The sequence below is a fragment of the Chaetodon trifascialis genome, chromosome 5, assembly GCF_039877785.1.
Source record: "Chaetodon trifascialis isolate fChaTrf1 chromosome 5, fChaTrf1.hap1, whole genome shotgun sequence".
Lineage (NCBI taxonomy): Eukaryota > Metazoa > Chordata > Actinopteri > Chaetodontiformes > Chaetodontidae > Chaetodon > Chaetodon trifascialis.
The window spans coordinates 19,135,463-19,156,681 of record NC_092060.1 but is presented as its reverse complement, the minus strand read 5'-3'; the positions used below and the strand labels follow the sequence as shown (position 1 = coordinate 19,156,681).

At 42.7% G+C, this 21,219-nt stretch overlaps 1 protein-coding gene across 1 annotated transcript; it reads left to right on the top strand.

Annotated features, from left to right (window-relative positions):
- The first annotated feature begins 3,962 nt into the window (after positions 1-3,962).
- Positions 3,963-17,999, top strand: ehd1a (EH-domain containing 1a). The gene is made up of 6 exons (XM_070962770.1): positions 3,963-4,747; positions 10,046-10,143; positions 14,554-14,795; positions 15,330-15,500; positions 16,419-16,583; positions 16,863-17,999. The coding sequence occupies exons 1-6, from the start codon at positions 4,359-4,361 to the stop codon at positions 17,394-17,396; spliced, it is 1,599 nt and encodes a 532-aa protein (XP_070818871.1). The 5' UTR covers positions 3,963-4,358; the 3' UTR covers positions 17,397-17,999.
- Positions 18,000-21,219: the final 3,220 nt, after the last annotated feature.

Here is a 21,219-nt window from a genome sequence, read left to right as displayed (position 1 = left end):
AAAGAAAGAAAGAAAGAAAAGGAAGGGGTTTTTTGTGCTTCTTGGGTGCATCAGTGGTGATTACATGTCTGTCTGTTTAGTTATTTAACCAATTAATTATAAATTCCTCAATAAGAGAGGTATGTGTTTTTGGAAAAATGTGATTGAGGCTGCATTGAGGCATTGCATTGAGGCGCATTGAGGCTGGATGTTGTCTCTTATTGGCTGCTCTCCATCTTGTATGATGATATCCAATCCTCATGTGTTTGTGGTGTTCAAACACAATGTAATTTGCTGACTTTTATGGGTAGGTTGGGTCTGTTATACATTTACAGTAAGAGTAATGATTAATTTTTCTCTCCCCCACGCAGTCTTAAACAGCCCTCATTCAGGAGTCCACCATTACTCAGCGACAGCCTTCTGTCTCGGCCTGCTCACTTCTGTCTCCCTTCTCTCCTCTTAAACAAGCTCACCCTGTTTTTCACTCCTCATTAATGTTTGTTTTGCTTGCTTTTCCTCACACTTTCACTTCATCTTTTTTGTCTGTTTTCCACTTTTCTGACTCTTCTTGCTGAATTAATGACTGAAATGAGACTCATTTGCATTATTTACTTGGTGAGTATAACTTTTTAAATATATATATATTTCAATGCAGCTAATGAACTGAAAATTAGTAATCAGTGAAACTGTTTTTAATTTCCCTTGTTGGAGCGTATATGGGACAGTTATATTTTGCATATGCACCAAAATTATCCCTCAATGTGTTTTGTATTTTGCACTGATTAAACATTACCTGTGCACTTATTCCACAAGCAACTTCAACAACCAGTCACTGGAGGTGCATCCATTTTCTTTAATCACAGATCATCCTTTGTGCACTTTTGCAACCTCATTTGAAGTCAAGTAAATGGCTGTAAAGAGAGACCCAAAATGTCGATTGACAAAACTCATTAATTGAGTGGAAACTTGAATTAAGCTCCAGATGGAATTATTGGTTGCCAGGCAACCAACATGATTGTGTTTACGACAAAATCAATTTGCACAGCTGTTAATAGGGTTAAAATCAACATTTCACTCTTGTACCTGTTGTATCTGTCTATAAACCATGACAACTGTTTCAGGGGGAATCTTAAAACTGAAATACATTCTGTCATGGACCTAAAAGGTAGAGTTTGACTCCTCTCAAGAGGGTAACAGTTAAGATGTGTACTAGTATCGAACCATTTCTGCATCACAAAGGTCTAAAGTTTAAATCATGATATATCTGCTCAAACTGGACTTCCTGCCACAGTACTGATCAGATTCTCTTTCCAGGCTTCGCATGAAGGTGCTTCTATTGTAAACAGTGTTGTTTAGCACTACAGATTCTCTGAATGCACTGATAACACTTTAATCCTGGAATTATCTGGTAAAAAGAAAATATAGCTGACTGGGCAAAATCAAAGGCGGCAATAGGGGTCAAGGTCTCTTTATTCTATCCTTAAATTGTTTTATAGCTGTGTGTGTGTGTGTGTGTGTGTGTGTGTGTGTGTGTGTGTGTGTGTGTGTGTGTGTGTGTGTGTGTGTGTGTGTGTGTGTGTGTGTGTGTGTGTGTGTGTGTGTGTGTGCGTGTTAAGGGTCAAAGCTCAGTTGGCATAAGTTAAGAGAAACACAAGGAAATAATGCACACTTGTGTTTACAACTTGTGTTCAAAGCCATATCAATGCCTGCATGTAAAAGATTAATTTTAGTAGACTAAAGGCTAAATTTTATTTGCTGGGATGGCACTCTCTCCTGACTCCTAGCACACTTTGATTGAGGGAATGACCCTGACTTTATTGGTGTCAAAAGGATTACATGTTTCTAAGAGCTGTAAAAACCAAGATCGGGGCATATAATGACCTGTTTGATCTTTATTAGGAGTGGGTGGTATTATTACGTGAAGGGTTCAGGTAAAAAAAGCAAAGCAGTAAAATTGTATCATGTAGTAAGTGAGGCCTGACCAAAAGAGGGCAGCACTATTTCAAACTTTTAAAGGCAGTATAATAATAATAATCCTATGATTCTGGCCTCTGCTTGGAACAATACACACTCCATTTAACACACATGTTGACAGCCAGAGGAGCACAATGTGCATCTTTCCTGTCAAATCAACATAATCACATAAGGGAAAATAAATTAAAAAAAATAAATAAATAAAAAATAAAAACACTTGCAGCAATCGTCATCTATTTGTGTCACTGAGTGGTTGATGTCAGCAGAAAACTGTGCAAACCAAAATTGTGTTGAAATGAGTACCACCACCACGTTCTCATGGTCTGCATGTGCTGTCAGCTGTGCTGTTTCTGTGGGTCTCACCAGCTGTAACAGCATCTCCATATGGAAAAAGTCTGGCTTCCAGTGGAGCTGCTGTTATCTGTGGAGGGACACCTCTTGTCATCGAAAAGCTGCTGAGACTCTCTGTAGCTGACAGTTCACATATCTGACTTTCAAAGGTTGCTGTGTTGTGTACAGTAAAGACTTCTGCTTGTTTTTCTATTCTGTGCCATTTTGTGCTTGTTTCTGTGCAGGTTGCCCTTTGAAATAAAACCAAGCTTATCCCTTCAATCCTGTGTAGCTGTCTTCCTGTCTTTATATTGTGCTGTTTGTGCATTGTGTGTGTGTGTGTGTGTGTGTGTGTGTGCGTGCGTGCGTGCGTGTGTGTGTGTGTGTGAGAGAGAGAGAGCGAGAGAGAGAGAGAGAGAGAGAGAGAGAGAGAGAGAGAGAGAGAGAGAGAGAGAGAGAGAGCTTCATGCATGTGCAATTTCATACACAGTGGCTGTCTTAACAAACCCAAAACCACCTACATGTTTAATAAGTGGTCAGAATTTACTGGAAGTTTGAATGAATGAATGAATGAATGAATGAATGAATGAATGAATGAATGAATGAATGAATGAATGAATGAAATACTTTTTTTCAGGTGTCATCCAAGGGGCTTACAGCACAGGCTTCACATTACATATGAAGGTGAGAGAAAACATGAGGATGTGTGCATTTATATCAAACTGTACTGTATTACGTGTCACACCCAACAAATTAGACGTGACAGCCTTTCATACTGACATAATAGCATCTAAAAGAACTGGCATAGAAAAATCTTTCCATTTTCAGCGTTGAGAGTGAAAATGAGGAGAGGATGACTTGAATGAATTACACTGCTAATAACAAGTCGATTAAGTGTTTTATTCTGCTGATACCCATGAAACAACAGGACAAATCAAAGATTAACACTCTAAGCTCAAACAGAAGACTGAGAATGTGAAAAATGCACATTACCCAGTGTGAGAAATACACAATATTAACTATGTGAATTAAAAACAAAACTGAAAACAAATGTTGGTATGTTATGACCATATTAGTGTGTAATTTGGCCACCAAAACAACTTGATAGGATGTAACTGAATGTGAAAGCCACATTTTTGGGTAATGGTAAAAAGGTACTGGAAGTTGCATAGACATGAATGAAGGCTTTCATCTGAGTGTCCGTAAGCTATAGGTCAATACATAGTACATTAAATAGAAGCTTAACAAAACATGCAGCCCTTTCATACTGACATATTGCACCTTAAAGAACGGGAGGAAAATATCTTTTCAGTGTCAGCATAGAAAACAAGTATTTGTGAGACGATGTTTGGGTTAAGACTGAAAATTAGTACATGGTTATTTCTGCTACTATAATAAGAGGTCAATTCTTGTGTGTGTGTTATGTTGATACCCACAAACAATTCAGAGTATGACTGCAAACTTTTTGGATACACAAAGAACACTGAGACTGAATGTAGCACTGTGGTACTTTTTATGTGAGGGATATTGCAAATAAAGACCATTCTTACAAACAGTGGAATTTAAAGATGGGAGCATATACATACACCATTGACTCGAAAGGGGTGGCTTGGCTGAAATCATTGAGGCTTTTATTGTGAAAAATGTGTAACTTTTTCCGGTATCCGTGTCGACACAGCCCTTACTAGTGGGGTTCCCCGACAGACAGCCGGTTGCTAAGCGTGTTAGCCGACAGCTTAAATGAGTTGTAGCGTTTTTACAGTCCCAACAGTGTAGTATTAGACGATACCTAGCTACTCACAGCTAAGTATTTATGGTGGAGTGTAGCTGGCTATCTTAGGTTAGCCAACGTCAGCTGAAGAGGGAGTCTTCCCTGAATGACTGACTGGTAGTGTGTGGCTAGCTAGCGAAAAGGAGGGTGGGGACTAAAACTTCCAAGACCTCGCCCAGCCGTTACTTCATTCCAGCAGGCAGCTACCCTGTTAACGGTGTGAGAGACCCACACCACTAAACCAGATAATTATTTAAGGGGAGACCGACACAGTTGGGTCAACTAAGGGCATAAAAAAGTAACAATGTTCAGGAAAAACTTGAAGAAGGACCCCGAGCTGTTTCAGAACGTGTCGGAGGGGCTGCGGCGGCTCTACCGGACCAAACTGTTCCCACTGGAGGACACGTATCGATTCCACGACTTCCACTCTCCCGCACTCGAAGATGCCGACTTCGATAACAAGCCCATGGTCCTCCTGGTGGGTCAATACTCCACCGGGAAGACCACCTTCATCCGGCACCTAATGGAGCAGGACTTCCCCGGTATGCGGATTGGCCCCGAGCCGACCACAGACTCTTTCATCGCGGTGATGCACGGTGAACAGGATGGGGTGATACCGGGTAATGCTCTGGTTGTCGACCCTAAGAAGCCCTTCCGCAAGCTCAACGCCTTTGGCAACGCTTTCCTCAACAGGTAAACACGGCACAGTAAAGAGCTTAGACTGAGCAATGTGAACAATGTGCTGGGCTAGGATTATAGAGCCTGAGCCTTACAGTTATTCATTAATGTGTGAAATAAGTTAATAAATGTCATACTCTTTTTGAAATATCATTTGGTAATGCAGCTGTGTGTTCAGAAACGTGTCATAACAACTCATCACCCACGGTTTAAATGCCCTCCCTGCAAGTCCTTACATGTACCACACTTTTTTCAAGGTAAACTCTCAGTATGCTATTGCGCAATGTTCCTACTTCCAGCAGCTTCAGTCAAGTGTGTGTGAGTTTCCCCTCTTTCATCATCCTGAGAGAATGCGGGTGTTTAGTGTCAATAGCTATGTGGAAGAGCCACTATGTGTACGCCAAAGCAAAGGGCAAGAAGGTGCTTTCCATCCACTTATTGCATTGACATGCTTTGCTTTCACTTTGAATCAGATTATTCCAGGTAACACTGGACCTTGACCATCACCAGGCCCTTCTGAAAAGTGCCTGGCAGAGTCAGCGGTGACAGATCCTTTTGTCCTAGTGTCACAGCCTGGACCCCCGAGCATAGAAATAGCTCTAAGTGATGTTGCTAGTTAACAAGCTGACCTTGTCCTGTCCTCAAATGTTGGTGCTACAAGTTTTGTACCCTCTGGTCATATAAGTGTTACTTCATCAGTAGAAGCCGATGAGCCGACTCCCTTCATGACTTGTGAGTGCGCCTTGTGAAATCTTATCACAAAGGGTTAAAGGTTTTTGGTGTGTCTGTCTAGTATCATTTCATTGTGTCAGCAGGTGTTTAACTAAGGTTATAGTTAGGGTGTCAACACATTCAGCCCATTGGAGTCTGATCCACATGTCTGATGATCCAGGGATTCTGAGGGAACTCCCAGAGCATGTCCTAAAGTGTTATGAATCACTCAGACTGACACTGAGGTCTGTTATTCAGCCTCATGTAAAAATGTTCTTGAGGCAAAAGCTCTGTGAGTCAGCTACAGTATTGCTCAGGTGGGGCAAACACCTGAAAAAAACACCAACAGCTAAATAAAAGCAGGAAAGGAAAGTGAAACAAATAGTATAGCGAGAGACCTTAGTTGGTGTGTGCCTTTAAAACAAGAGACTGCAAAAATGGACAGCTGCCAGTGTGTCACTGAGATAATAAACTAAGCCTCCCTCTAACACAGTCCCAGTGCAAGGTGAGACTGCCCAAGCTGTGAGTCAGAGCCAACGTGACAACGCTTGGCAGAAGCTGAAGCATCTTCCACCAATCTATTGTGTGTGGATTTTTGATGACATCAGATGACTAACATCCGATCACCGATGGTGTCACTTCCTGTAGAGGATGTGGGTATATCCCCTCTGTCCACAGTGGCCAGTGTGGTGTCACCCTCCACAGGAGTAGCCAGCCAAACAGACACATGTACCATGGTTTTCCCTATCATTATAAGGCTTAGGTGCAGCACCCAAGCTATTTTGGCCAGCGCCATCTCATCCGAATGAATGTAAAATCAATGTGGAGAGCATCAATACTAACTAATTGATTTTTAGCTGTAATGGTTGTGGTTGGTCATCAGTGGACTATTCTAGCAAGTTTTATCTTAAAGCTTTTTATTTATTATCTGCTCTAGGACCCCTAAATCCCACACCAAATGTGTGCACTTAGGTCTTCTAGAAACCTAGGGAAAATGCTGTGCACAAATTACTATCTTGTGGACAGTCTCGATCTTAATCTGTTATTATCTTCAGATTATCAAGTGTGTTGTTTGGCCGTATGCTGTATTAGTACAAACGCTCAAGTTGACACTTAGCCTGATAGGCCTATTTCCCATTATTTCCTGTGAGATCCCTTCCCTCAATTATGTGGCGTGTTTGCTTTATCTTGAATGAGTGCAAGGGTCTGCCAAACTGCATCAGTCGGAAAAAAATGAGAAAAATGAAGTCATGCGGTTCCGATAACACTTTAAGAGGGTGGGGGGTGTTAGACTTCATAGGCCACGATTCACCCCTCTGGAGTTTATTGCAGCCTTGAGGGGAAACCAGATAAGGTTGCGTATAAACAAAGGCTATTGTCCACTGTAGCATCATTTGTTAAACGGTTGGACACAATCCTGTGGTATCATGGGACTTGTGGTTCTCTTTGAATTCAAACAGAACCATCTTTGTCTCAGAAACACATTCAGACATCGGCTTAGAGAAAGGGTCACATGTTCACCCGGAACGTAATATGTGCATATGACAATAGCAGGTGCATGACTTGTTTGAACAGCTCTGTGTATGTATAGGCCTCATGATTAATCAGTTGTGATGGCACATAGCCCAGAACAGGCCTATAGTTGATAAAACGTCTGTGAAGAAACAGATGCAGACAAACACTTGGAACTGGGCTGTTTTTGGCTCAGAGTGGGCCAGCTTTCCATTTTCCCCTCAGGAGGCCAAAAGTATTTGGTTTGGCCTTCAGCTGTTAGTTGGTTGAATGGGTTTTTGCTCATAAGGGTAGGGTAGGAGATATTGGGGATCAGATTGTTAATTGGCTTATTTAAAGGTAGAGGAGAAAATACTATGTCAGGGGAACACGCAGCGCTTTTTTCAGCATGACTGCAGTTCCACTGTGTAGCTCTTTAACCATAGTCATTCAACCTGCAGATTAGCCTTTAACTATCAGCCTCAGATAGGACTTACCCTCAGTATAATCAGTTATTTATGAAGAGAGTAAACAGAAATCATGTGATCCACACACCTACAGTTTGGTCTTGGATTTGGCTAACTGTAACAGCTGGTGTACTCTGCTAGCTTGCCAATTTTCACAGTTTTACCATTTTTTCTCTTTTGTAGCAGCCTGGTTTCAGATTGCATCCCACAGCATGTGTGCACTATTTGTACTAATACCTAAATCATATGCTTCTGTAAAACTAACTTCCCTTCCACCTCCAGATAAACCTGCGTGTATTTTATCTCTTGTTTCCCTCCAGTGAAAATACCACTGCAGTAGAAAGCGTCAGTGTGTTTGTGCTCTGTAAGCCAGTAGTCAGTAAAAGCATTAGTCAGCAAAGTTTAAGTTCCGCACTGGCCCACCCTGGCCTGCACTGTCCCACTCTGTCCCATCCTGCTCATGGCCTGTTATTCAAGGACACTGACTCTGCACTTTATTGAGATAGGGGCTGACACATGTACAGCCTCACAGAGTACAGAGCAACAACAAATACACAAGAGGTGTAGATACATAAAATATAGATAATTTACACACACAAGGAGATTTTAGAGGAAGCAAACGTGGAAAAGTGACACAGTTGTGACCTGTCTGTCCACATCCCCAGTGCTGGTGAGAGCCGCCCTGTTTCCTCTTCTCTGCAGGAAGCTGAGATTACGATGTGACGGAAGGTCATAGGTCAGGAGGTGGCGCAAGAGAGGAAGACCTTGTATAATGAGCTGGACCCAGACCTTCAATTACATGAGAGATCTGATGTACAGTATTAACCCAGGCCTTCGTGCCAGGACCGCGGCCTCACAGCGAGGATGGGTTTCTCACTTTCTCGAGACATAATCAGACAGCGAAGGGTCTTAGACAGTTTAAGGCTCGTAGGGCCCCCGTGCCTGTCAGGGTCCTCTGTTTCTACGAATTCCAGCTCAAGTTCATGGGAGCATTTTTTCCTACAAGCTCTGAGTGGAAAATGTAGGGGTAGATAGTTCAATGGAAAACCTTTGCCAAGATTCCAACTGGATATCATACGGCATCATCTATGAGAGGGAGTGGAAAGATCTGCATGTTTGTTATTTTTCTGCAGTCACTGTTATTGTAATGTAATGCCATGCATAGGATCTCCCTTCTCTCATATTTCTTTGACTTGTTCATTGTCCTTGGATTGTTCCTTGTTCCTCCCTGCGTGAGGTATGGCATCTCTGTTAGTGTGTGTGTGTCTGTGTGTGTGTGTGTGTGTGTGTGTGTGTCTGCCTGCCTTCAGTGTGGTTGCAGCAGGAATGTAAAAGCACGGTTCTCCCTGTCTTATGACCGGTGCCTCTAAGCTCTTGTTGGGGAGTATCAGTTCAGATTGAGTGAAAGGGCAGCAGAGTGAGAAGTAGTAGTCTGAGCTGTGGGGTTTCTTAACAATCCCTTTCTTTGTCCTGAGTGGGACGCTGTGGGTTTATGCAAAACCACTCATCTTCTCCTGCTTTATGTTGTGTATATCTGTTTGTGTGTGTGTGTGTGTGTGTGTGTGTGTGTGTGTGTGTGTGTGTGTGTGTGTGTGTGTGTGTGTGTGTGTGTGTGTGTGTGTGTCTTGGCTCCATTTCTGTTAGAGAGCGACGTCCCCCTTTTAAGTCCCCCTTTTAAAGTTTAAACCCCAGTGTCCCAGCTTCAAGGAGACCATTGTGTGGTGAATTATGTTGCATTGGGAATGACTCAGGCCTACAGATCAGAGCTTTTAATGTATTATCCCAGTGTTTCCCCGGCATTCTTACATCAATGGTGACCTCCTACAAGCAAGCTGCTCCCTCTGTTTGAAAAACCTGACTGTATCATCATGTGGTTTGTTTTTGTAATATGTCAACTAGAGCTGAAACAATCAATTTAGTAAATAGACAGATAGAAGATTAATTGTCAATGATTTTGATACAAAGTAAATATTCTAAGTAATGTTTCAAGTAAAAAATGCTAAATTTTCATTGGCTCCATCTGTTGCTCTAATTGTAGGATTTTCTGCTTTTCTTTGTCCTGTCATGGAAAACTGAATATCTTAGATTTTTTTCTCTCTTGGTCAGACAACACCCACAATTTTAAGACATCATCTTGGCCTTAAGGAAACCTGACAGGCATCTTTAGCTATTTTTTGACATTTTACAATCCAAATGATTCATCATTAATCGAGAAATGAGTCGGCGGATGAATCAAAAATGACGCTTGTCAGTGTGGAAAAAAAAAAATTGGCATTATAGTTTCAAAAGTTAGCCTCTGTTATCAACTAATTATATAAATGTGAACCATTTGTAACTGCAGGGACTTCTGAAAATGGAGTAGTGGCAGCACCCTGAATCCAAATTTTTCCTTTCCACCCACTTTGTGTTTTAGCTGTATATCTTTCCCAGTAAGGGTATTCCTGAGAGCATAGTGGTTGTTACTGAAAACCTCCAGAATAATGTCTGTTTAATGCCAAGCTTATGTATAAACACTCTCACCCAACTGTTTTTTGCATCTCTTCCACCCCCCCCCCCCCCCCCGCCCCTATGCCTCATACTCTCTATCCTCCCTTTCGTTTTCTTTTACTTTCTCTTCTTCCCCTCTGTCCCCTCTCTCATCCAGGTTCATGTGTGCCCAGATGCCTAACCCTGTCCTGGAGAGCATCAGTATCATCGATACTCCTGGAATCCTGTCTGGGGAGAAACAGAGGATAAGCAGAGGTCTGCCTGATGTCAGCACACACATTTTAACCCCTCTCTCACTAACTATTCACTCACTACAGTTGTTTAGCAGAACCACACCCTCTCTGCTCAAATAAGTGAACAACAGAGAGCCTTACTGACATGCATAATTAACCCACAGGAAGCAAAAGGTTCAACTATAAAAAGGAAGCTTAAGCAACCTACATACCCTTCCTGCCCTACAGCATCTTTGTGGTGTTTTGTTTGGTACGTGCTCTACAAAGTCAACTCCCGCAGCTTGGCTCATAGTGCTGTCAAACCTGTATTTAACTGTTTACACCCTAAGGTCAAAGCTTAGCCAAACAGGTCATATGAATCTGATGGAGGCCTTTACAGCTCACAGTAGCAAAGAGACAAGCAGGCACCTAGAAGGCACTTTGAAGTTAATTTCCTGTCCCTGTACCTGCGGTTTTCTGCAGCACCATCTTCTTTCACATCCTTCCCTCTTTTTATGTTTTTCTTTCTGTTATCAGTTCAGCCTGCAGCTGGATTTATATTAAAAGATTAAGTTAACAGCAGTAGTCAGAAAATATTTCCTCTATGTAGCTGTGTGCCCTCTCTATTTGTCCTATGCTGTGGCATTCATCACTTTATATCTGAGTCATTTCCCTGTGCTCTGTGGAAATAAATCAATTCATATTTTTATCCATTTCTCCAACAATTCTGTGACCTACAGGGTCACTTCAGAAACGCCACATACACAGTTTTACTTTTGATGATTTGACAGAATGCGGGCAGAAGATAACAGTGCAGCTGAACACAGCTTCTGCTTTTTCTACCTGATCTGAGCCCCTTTAAGAGGAAGCACACACACAAGCAGAAGAGTTTTTGTGTACTCTAGAGAAAGGATGTGGAGTAAAATGGCCAGCATAGCAGAGAGTTTCCCAAGAGTGCCCCCTCTCACCACCAGTGGCTTTTTTCTATGGATCTTATGGATCCACAAAACAAGAAATCCAGACATTGCTTTAGGTTTTTGGAAATCTTTATTGGCAATTTTCACCGTTTTTTGACATTTCATCAACACTGAAAGTATTTTTAGTTACAGCGTAACATGAAACAGTCGGACAGACAGAAACGGTACGGATGGTTGGCAAAGTCATCGAAAAGGCCAAAGACGCGACTGTAAACATGCCAGCGTAAATTCGTGGCATCTGATAAACCAACAGGAGTGATTGTCTGAATGAAAGGACCGGCTCATGTCCGGGTGAGCAGGAGCAGACAAAATGTGATGCCTCGTACCTCAGACAGTTTTGTTTCTGTACATACATACTTATACATTCTTAGCCTCAGAGACACACACGTTCACACTCTCTCTCTGTCAAGCTCACACGCACTCTCTCACACACGTTATCCTCTCAACTGTTTCTGTATAAACACGGATACGATACTGTACTACCCAGAAATACTGTAGTATGTCATATAAAAACAGGGCTGATTGGATTGTGCAGCTGAAGTGTGACGGACGGACGGGCGCGTGTGCGTGCATGCGTGTGTGTCAGTGCTCAGCATACTGGCTCAATCAACCAGTATGGTCTGAAGGTCTACTATGGGGGTGAAAGAGCTTTGTGCTCAGAAACAGTCATGGAAGTTAAGCCCTTTCATTGCATAATACTTTGATTGTGGATTCATTTTTGATGAAGTCAGCAAGCGCGTCTTCCTTTGTGAACCATGAAGTGACAAAAACTATAATGAAACTGATTTTGCAGAACTGGTTGCCATCTTTTTCATAGTCCTCGCTGATGACTTAACATGAATACTGACATGTTTAATGCGATTCAGCAGATTAGGCTGACAGAAAAGCAAATATCTGAAGCTTAGGTGAAACTTTTAGTGCATGTGGCCTTAACGTAAGGTTTGTTTGAAGGAATGATTCGACATTTTGGTAAATATGCCTTCTTGCCACGGTTAGATGAGAATATTAATACCACTTTTATGTTATGTACGCTAAATATGAATCTACCACCAGAGAAGATAGCTTAGCTTAGCATTATGACTTGAAACAAGGCTAAACAGCTAGCCACCAAGCAAAACTGACATGAGAGCGGTATTGATCTCATCTATCTGTCTCTGTCTGTCTGTCTGTCTGTCTGTCTGTCTGTCTGTCTGTCTGTCTGTCTGTCTGTCTGTCTGTCAGAAAGAGAGCAAAAAACATGTTTGCCAAAATGCCAAACTATTCCTTTAATTATCCAGGAGATTTGATCGAAAACGTGTTTTCTAATGTGTCCAGAAAAATGACTCTTCAGCCTGGTCCTCCCACTTCTCTGTCAATGATTGGCAGATGATTTTGAGGCCTGTCCAAATTTGTCTTCAGTGAGTGTGGGTGGCTCACTGCATGTCCATGCCTATGGTAGAGACATAGCAGTTGGTGATGCTATGTGCTATAAGTAAGTCTCCGCCTGAGCAGCTGTCCCTCTGTCTGATGTCATGCGTGTTTAAAAACAGACTTAAGAAAGAATGAGCAAATGTCCTCAGCTGGCTCCCACAGGGATTTTGGACTTTAAATATTCCCCTTGCGTCCCCTTTTACTTTCACATGCTGTGATGCACACAAACAGGCACAGACTCCTTCCAGTCCAAGATGTTGTCCTGTGTTCAACCTCCATGTCCATCTCTTATTACATTGCTTTTACTTTCACTTTTATTCCCCCGTCCTTCTCACCCTTTCCCTGTTCTTTTTTTCCCTCCCCACCGCCCTCTTCAGCTTTCTGTATCACTCTCATTTTGTCCAAGTCTTCATCTACTGACGCTATCTCTCTGTCCCTCTTTTGTATCCATGTGCTTCAACACAGACAAAAGCCGGCCACGTTGGAATGCATGTGCAGCAGATCTGGCGCTGATTGTGCGACAGCCGAGATGAGGTTTTAGAGCAACTGCATTCTTCTCTGATCAGATGACACACAGACACTAATCGAAACCATAATTCTCGCTTCCTTAGCTCCTCGAGGCAAAGGAGAGCTCAGAAAGAAAGGCCTGTTTTATGTAATTTAGGTTTGTCCCCTTGTTTCTCAAAAAGCCAAAGGAAGTAGTACAGTGAGTTTCTGTACTCTCGCAATGATAGAAATGTATTTGTAGCACAACGCAGCTCAGATGACATTTTTTTGGCGTTATCCCCATAACTGACTCTGTATAGCATTTTATCTTACCCCTCATATTTGCTGCGTATCTCAAATGTTTGCTTTCTTACTTCCTCTTTTATGTGTAATTACTGGCAGGCAAGCTTGTTGTTTATAGGGCACATTGCTGAAAAGCTACAGAGGTCGTTCTGTGCCTACGGTTAATACATGCTGTCGATTGACAAGTTAGGTTTTTCCAAAAGCACTTAGGCCCAAACTTTCTTTACCTTCACACGCCTCTCCTGCTCTCTCGGTAAAGCTTGTTAATAGGTAACCAGGGGAGAAAGCACTCCCTCTTGAAAGCCCTTATGTAAACATTATTGGATCAACATGACACTGGAATATTAACAGAGAACCCACAATTAAACCTGCTCCAACACACAATTAATGGACTGACTGGAGCCAGTGAGCGCTTTATCATGTTGACCTGTTGTGTTTCTCCACACTAGTGCTTTGTTTACTATTCCATTGTATTTTAGTACACATGCTTGAAGGCCTCAGTGTGTATTGCTCTCAGCAGTTATGAATATCTTCCTGTATGTTTCACTGGTGACTCTCATTGGATCATAGTAGGGATTTATTGCCCCCCATATGTGAGGCACTTCTTATTGTGGATGATCTTGAGACTGACAGGATCTGTAACAGGTCTAATAAACTAAAAGCTCTGTTTTGAATTAAAGCTCACTCAGCTCATTACCAAGCCAACAAGTCTTGATATAAGGACTCCATTACACTGCACACAGAGACATCTTACATTGACAAATTGTCCTTACATGTGCAGACCTGTTGGCCTAAGATTAAAATAGATTTCAGTGAACACTGTGCAATAACCTGCATTAAGAGTGATCACTTAAGGAAACTTTTAACTTTATTCTGTGAAGAGATTTTACCTTTTCAGTGACCTTGTTCCAGCCTCAGACCCTGATTTAGCTTTTCTTCATTTTTCTCACACATATTCTTTCCCGATTGCTGATGCATGTACGCTCCCCTCAGAACTCACAGAGTTAAAGACAAAACCCTGGATCTCTGATGACCTGACACAAGGGATTTTATTGATATACTGGTCAATATTAGCTTATTGCAGACAAGCTAATGTCAGATAGTTGTTTCCATTTTAAATGCATACAAGATTTCATGTTATTCGGAACTTGTGTCAGTCAGTCACTTCAGAGTGGGGAAGAAATTCTGTGAATCGACTGTAAACAAAGCCAGCAGTAGTGCAAGTCATTGTGGGCACAGCTTAAATCAGCCCATCTCCTTTCCTTTTCACTCTCCAGGTTATGATTTCGCCGCGGTGCTGGAGTGGTTTGCAGAGCGCGTGGACCGCATCATCCTCCTGTTCGACGCACACAAGCTGGACATCTCTGACGAGTTCTCCGAGGTGATCCGAGCTCTGAAGAACCACGAGGACAAAATGCGTGTGGTGTTGAACAAAGCGGACCAGATCAGCACTCAGCAGCTGATGAGAGTGTACGGAGCGCTGATGTGGTCTTTGGGAAAAATCATCAACACGCCAGAGGTAAAAAGCATTTGTTTTTGACATTTGTGTATTTCAATGAACAGCATTTCAATCCCATTCTATCTTCGGTGTGTCTGGACAGCTTTTTATACCATCTGTCTCAAACGCTATGTACTGCCTGATACTGTGTGACCCAGCTTGTCTTATGATTTTTCCCTGACTCTGTAGTTAATGTTTGATCAGGGGGCCATAGTCATAAACCGATTCACAAGAAACCTTTGGATCATGTAGACAATTATTCATTGACTTTGAAAGTGCAATGTATTGTGATAGGCTTTGAAGCACAGGACACACACACGCATTTAAAATTTGCATTATTGCATCGCTGTCAACCTCACTGCACTGAATTGTATTGTCACCCATCCTATATGTTTTTTCAGTATATACAAATGCTTTTTTGTGTCCGTTTACACGTTCTAGCCAGCTTGCAGTGTCATGTGTGTGACCTGTCAAAGAACTTCTCTTGTGTGGGTGTGGGCAGTAAAGTCTAACCTGATGAACAATGGAGATTAACCGGTGCAAACTTTTTTCCAGGTGGTGCGCGTATACATTGGGTCATTCTGGGCTCAGCCCCTGTTGGTCCCAGACAACAGGAAGCTGTTTGAAGCAGAGGAGCAAGACCTGTTCCTGGACATCCAGTCTTTGCCGCGTAACGCAGCACTACGCAAACTCAATGACCTCATCAAACGAGCACGCCTCGCCAAGGTCAGTGTTAACCAAGACTAAGACACAGCCATGCTAGCGGCTCTGTGAAGCGTAACAGTGCTTTGAGCTAAAGGCTAATGTCAGTAGGCTAACATACCAAGCTGCCAGAGTGCCTAAAAAACACCAGATTAAAAATACTGAATCGACGCATCTCATTTTCACTCTCTTTCTTCCTCATTCTCTCACCACTACCCCCTGTCCTCCAGCCCCACAGCGGGAGGATTACACAAAAGGCAGTTTTGTTTTATGCAGCTTTGTTCATGTTTAATTTAAGCAAGCAAAGGCAGAAGTGAGTACAATGATAGAGGATGTCTGAAGATTATAGCAATTTGATAAACCACTAACCTTGTAACACAAGAAGTGAAGATGGATTATTTGTTATTCCTGCTGTCAAAAAAAAAACATCCCCTCCAGACAGTTTTAGGACACATGAAAAAACTCTGCTTTGAATAATTATTTGTGTCTGATGTGGTTTTTCCACAAAAAGGCAATTCTTAAAATTGCATCTATTCCCCCTCAAACACGAGATTCCTCATTCTCTATGTATACTGGAGGTTTCACATGTCCACATCACACTTGTGTAAGTTGAAAATTTCCCAGTTCAGCAGATGAATGTGAAAGCAGACTTTTAGTGTCAAACTTTGCATGTTCATCATTCTGCACAGTGAAGCTCAAACATCCAAACTCTCTTGACTGAAAGGAGACGGGACGTTTTTCTTGGAAATGTCCGAAAGCCTCAGATTTAGATGTTCATATTCCAGCCGGGCCTCTCTCCGTCTCAGTACACTCAACATTTACTTTGAAGAAAGAAGTGAAAATGAAAAAAATATAAACAGTCCAACTCCCCAGCCTTACCGCAAAAGCACAGTTGAATAATAACTGAAATCATGTCTGTCCTATTTCTTTTATGGCGTCCAGGTACAAGCGTACATTATCAGCTCTCTGAAAAAGGAAATGCCGAGTGTGTTTGGAAAGGATTCCAAGAAGAAGGAGCTGATAGCCAACCTGGGAGAGATCTACCATAAGATCGAGAAGGAGCACCAGATTTCACCTGGAGACTTCCCCAACCTCGCCAAGATGCAGGTGAGATAAATCTGCCCACCTGATGTTTTGGTGTCTTTTATAAATGGTTAGAGACAAAGGTTCAGAGTAGAATGACCTCCCAACCTTTACTCTCTTCACATCTTTGCCCTTCTTTCCTGCCCTTGCCCTCCAGGATGGGCCAGGACGGGGATGAGATTTATTTTTCCTGGTTCGTCAGGAAATCCTGCTTCTTGTATGCTGCTCCCATTGGTAGCCATTGACGACTGATCTATTTCTATCACCAATTCCTGTTTTCTCTCAACCCCCCCATCCCTTCAGGAGCTGCTGAATGGCCAAGACTTCTCCAAGTTTGCAGCACTGAAGCCCAAGCTGCTTGAGGCAGTGGAGGACATGCTCGCCAACGACATCGCCCGTCTCATGGCCATGGTGCGCCAGGAAGAGGCCGCCATGCCCAGCCAGTCCGTCAAGGGTGGAGCCTTTGAGGGAACCATGAGCGGTCCCTTTGGTCACGGCTATGGAGAGGGCGCCAGCGAAGGCATCGACGAGCTGGAGTGGGTGGTGGGCCGCGACAAGCCTTCATATGATGAGATCTTCTACACCCTCTCTCCCATCAACGGCAAAGTGTCCGGCGCCGCAGCCAAGAAGGAGATGCTGAAGTCCAAGCTGCCCAACACGGTCCTGGGAAAGATCTGGAAGCTAGCAGATGTGGATAAAGATGGCCTCCTCGATGACGAGGAGTTCGCCCTGGCCAACCACCTCATCAAGGTGAAGCTGGAGGGCCACGAGCTGCCACCCACGCTGCCCTATCACCTGGTGCCCCCGTCCAAACGCGGGACAGACCTGGAGGAATAGAGGAGGGCGGAGCAGCCTGTGGAGACCAGCCATGTCAACGCTTTGCATCGTGTTTAGGACTCTCCAGACGAAAGTCCAACCACAGGCATGAACAGCATCATCGTCCTTCAAGCTGCGAGTCTCCAGGCTTCCCAACACACCACGAGGAGCAATCGCTGTGATCTGTTTCACCAGAGAGAGACTGGAGGGGATCAGGGGCGGGGGTGGGTGGGAGGAGACGTCAGTGTTTGTGAATTAGGGTTAATGTTGAGATATCTATTTGAAATAAACAGGGGGGCGAAGGGTTAATTTGCAAGGCGATGAAAGGACATTACTGGATCGTGAACTGATGGGTAGTTGCAGGTTGCATGATGTGGCTGAACATGGCTTTGTGCATCCTGTGTAAAAGATGTCTTATGAGTATACAGTCCATATTATTATATGTTGATCCAAAGAAATATAGTTTTTCCCATTTGGAGAGAGAAAGAGGAAATAAATCAAAACAGCTGTTTGAATTGTTTTATCTATATTTTTGTATTTCCTGACTGTTAACTTTGACTCTTTCCAAATGCTCCCCTTTTTATTATTTTGCCAGATAAATAAAAAGGAATACTGTACCATCTGACTTGTGGCTTATGTGGATTCTTATGCAGTCTTTTTCTATGGCGCATTTGACACTAATTTGAGTTCATTAGATGTTTGACTTTGGAGAAGAAGGTCTGCTGCTAATTAAAAACATTAAAATAAGTTACATTTTCTCCATAACTTTGAACAGAATTAGACCTGTGTGCTTTTAATTTGTAGTTATTTGTCATTGAGGGTCACATCAAGGTCTGTGCCACCCAGAGGTTGTCCACAGACTGGCTTTTATTTTGAAATGCCCTCATTTTCATAATTTCCAATGCACTCTACTGTCCCCTGCAGGACAGAAAGACTCATTGTCAGCACTGACACAGGACTTAAAAGGCCATCTGCCCATGAAACAAGTCGCCTCTGAGCATAATCTGAGGGCAAACTGAAAACCCTGGAAGAAAAAGACATTTGTGACAGTCTCTGGAGCATTTTTGAGGACACATGGAGACAATTTAAAAGCTAGAAATTCAGCCCAGGCTCTCAGAGATGAGTGCTAACCATAACCACAAAGACAGGAAGCTTTAACTTTATTGAAGTCATATTGCAGTCTGACTAGAGATGAAGTTGGCTGCTGATAACTTCACTGTACATCCATCTAGTAAACCTCCACTATTATCTACCCTGAGCTAATCTGAATCTGCTCTGAGGTCTGTTTGCATAATTCAAATATGATGCAGGTTTAACAAACTGAAATGTAAATCAGACCCACAGTTGAAAGTAAATTTGAAGGAACAATTTGTTTTTTTCACGTGAACTTTGTTGCTCAAGAGAAATGCAACCAGATGACTGAAGGCCACGTTCACACTGTGTCTCACTGCATGTCTGGTCATACGTGTCAACCTATTTCCACATTCAGGAAGCATCACCTGGTTGTCTTCCAATTTTTGTGACCCCCCGAGTCACAGTTTTCACAGAAGACTCAGAGTCATGCATGCCTCACTCATCAGCACTCTCACTGACAGCAGACACATTGAAATTCTGCACAGTGACTCACCAGAATTTCAGTCAGCGCCAGTTACGCATGATGTTCTCCAGCTGTTTGTCGACCACAGTGGCAGCAGATTTCAGCTTCGATAAAGTCCAGAGGCGCTCCCTTGTGTCTTGATAAGTTATTACAGGTATTGTGTTTGGATAGACTGATAGTAGTGCCAATTCGGTGTTCTGTCTTATGTCTCTGTTGCAGCTACAGTACAGGGCTGCTGCTCACTGTGAACATTGTGACCAGGGGCTCCCAACCTTTTTCAGCCATGACCCTTTCTAAATAAGCTCTATTTGTGATCCTGCATGGCAATTTAAGGCCTCAGTGTGCACATTTAGTTGTAAGCAGTTCAATCAAAGAGTGATTTTCTGTCTTGGATTGTTTCATTTGAAGGTGTTATGAGGCCTCGGGCGGTGAAATTATCCAGTATTTTGCTAAAAAAAAGAGAAACCAAATTAGAGAAAAGTCTGAAAAATATAGATTGTTTTGTGCAAGTCTGGTGATCCCTCAATTTTTCCCTGGGGCCCTGTGGATGGTCCTGATCTACAAGCTTACAGGAATTTAAAGTAATGTATTGAAGTACAGCCAAAATCATCACATTGCCTTGTAGGTATAGTAAGTTTTACTTTAGTTTCTGGAAAGCATGATTTATATATTTACAGCATAAAATGAGGAGCATTTTATGTTAAGAGTGTTTCAAACTGTAACTCCTCTCTGGTGAAAACAGATAATTAACAGCTTGCAGTGCCTTCAGGGTTCCTCTTGTTCTGGTGTGATAATATATTGACAGAGAGCTGCTGGAATGTCCACAGTGGCGAGAAGTGAGAGGAGGTATGACTGTATGTCCCTGTGCTTCTATACACTGTGTGTTTGGATAGCTGGCTCACTCCCCTATTGTATATCTCTCCTATACACTGTTTCCTTTTTCCTGTCTTCCTCTGTTGGGGCGCCTCTCTTCCCCCTCTCTCCTCATTTTCCTCCACTGTTTATGGAGAGCAGCTTTCCCCTGTTTTTCTGCTTCTTTGTTTTTCATCTGGATTCCCGTCACTCCCCTGACTCTGTCTCTAACCCCCCTGTCTCGGTGTTTTGGGTCACATTTGTCCCTTCTGCTGTCTGTCTAAAAATAATACCTCCAGCCCTCTGACATACTGACCCCTGCAGATAGTTGACTGGGTCGGCCTTATATAACACAGTCACGAGGAGGGAGCACCACTTCTGAGAGGCAGGTGAGGAATGAGGCACCTGTATGAGTACAAGTACACAGAGAAATTACTGGACTTCAGCCGTGGTTAATATAGATCCTTAACCATCCCAGAAAGTGCTCTAGGGTTATGAAACAATGTCTATTTTGATGCTTTTCATGTTTTAACTCAGTGGGCTCAAGCAGTTTCTCTGTGGTTTGACAAAATCCTTAACGTGTTCAAGGTCTATTCAATGACCTCAAAACATCTGGAGTTCAAACTAAAAAAAAAAAAAAAAACAGCTGTTACAAGGTCTAACAGTTCATCTTAAAACCCTTATGAACCCCAAATATCACACAAAGTCAATAATTAAAAGGAGAGGAATTTATTTTTGGTACACCGACAGCTGGATACAAACATTTCAGAGCAGAGATAAACTGACATCTGTGTTTCTGGGGAACGCCTCAAGAGTCACAATTTCACATTTTTAGAGGGAAGACGAAGATGAAGAGGCAATCAGTCAAAGAAAGGAGAGGACATAAGTGCTAAGAAGGAGTCTGGTTGCCAGCAAGATATGGACTCCATTTGTGCAGCGTTGGGGAGGTGGTGGTGGTTTTACACTGAACTGGCATTACGGCAATATGAAAATGCTTCCACGCTCAACCTTTCTGAAGTAAGGGAAGGGCAAATATGAACATTTTTGACCTGTAAAGACACACAAGATACATAGAAGAGGCAAACAGTATCAGCATTTTTAAGATGAAGCAACAGAGAACGCAGTCTTTAGCACTCAGTCTTTAGCATCTTCCTGTTCATTGACTGAGTCGTGTCCACTGAGCTGAGGTGGCATGAAAAAGGAGGGATGGAGATATGCTGCGATTGCGAGTCCCAAAAGGTTCATGAGGTAGGCTGATCTGCAGTTTATTGCTAAAAAAAAAAAAGAAGGAAAAAACAGTCTGGGCTTCGCTCAGTTTGTCCTTTTTTCCCCACTTTGGTTGTGTGGTGTCACCACCATTGGTGCAGGGTTCAGGTGATGTTATCTGCTTTGGGC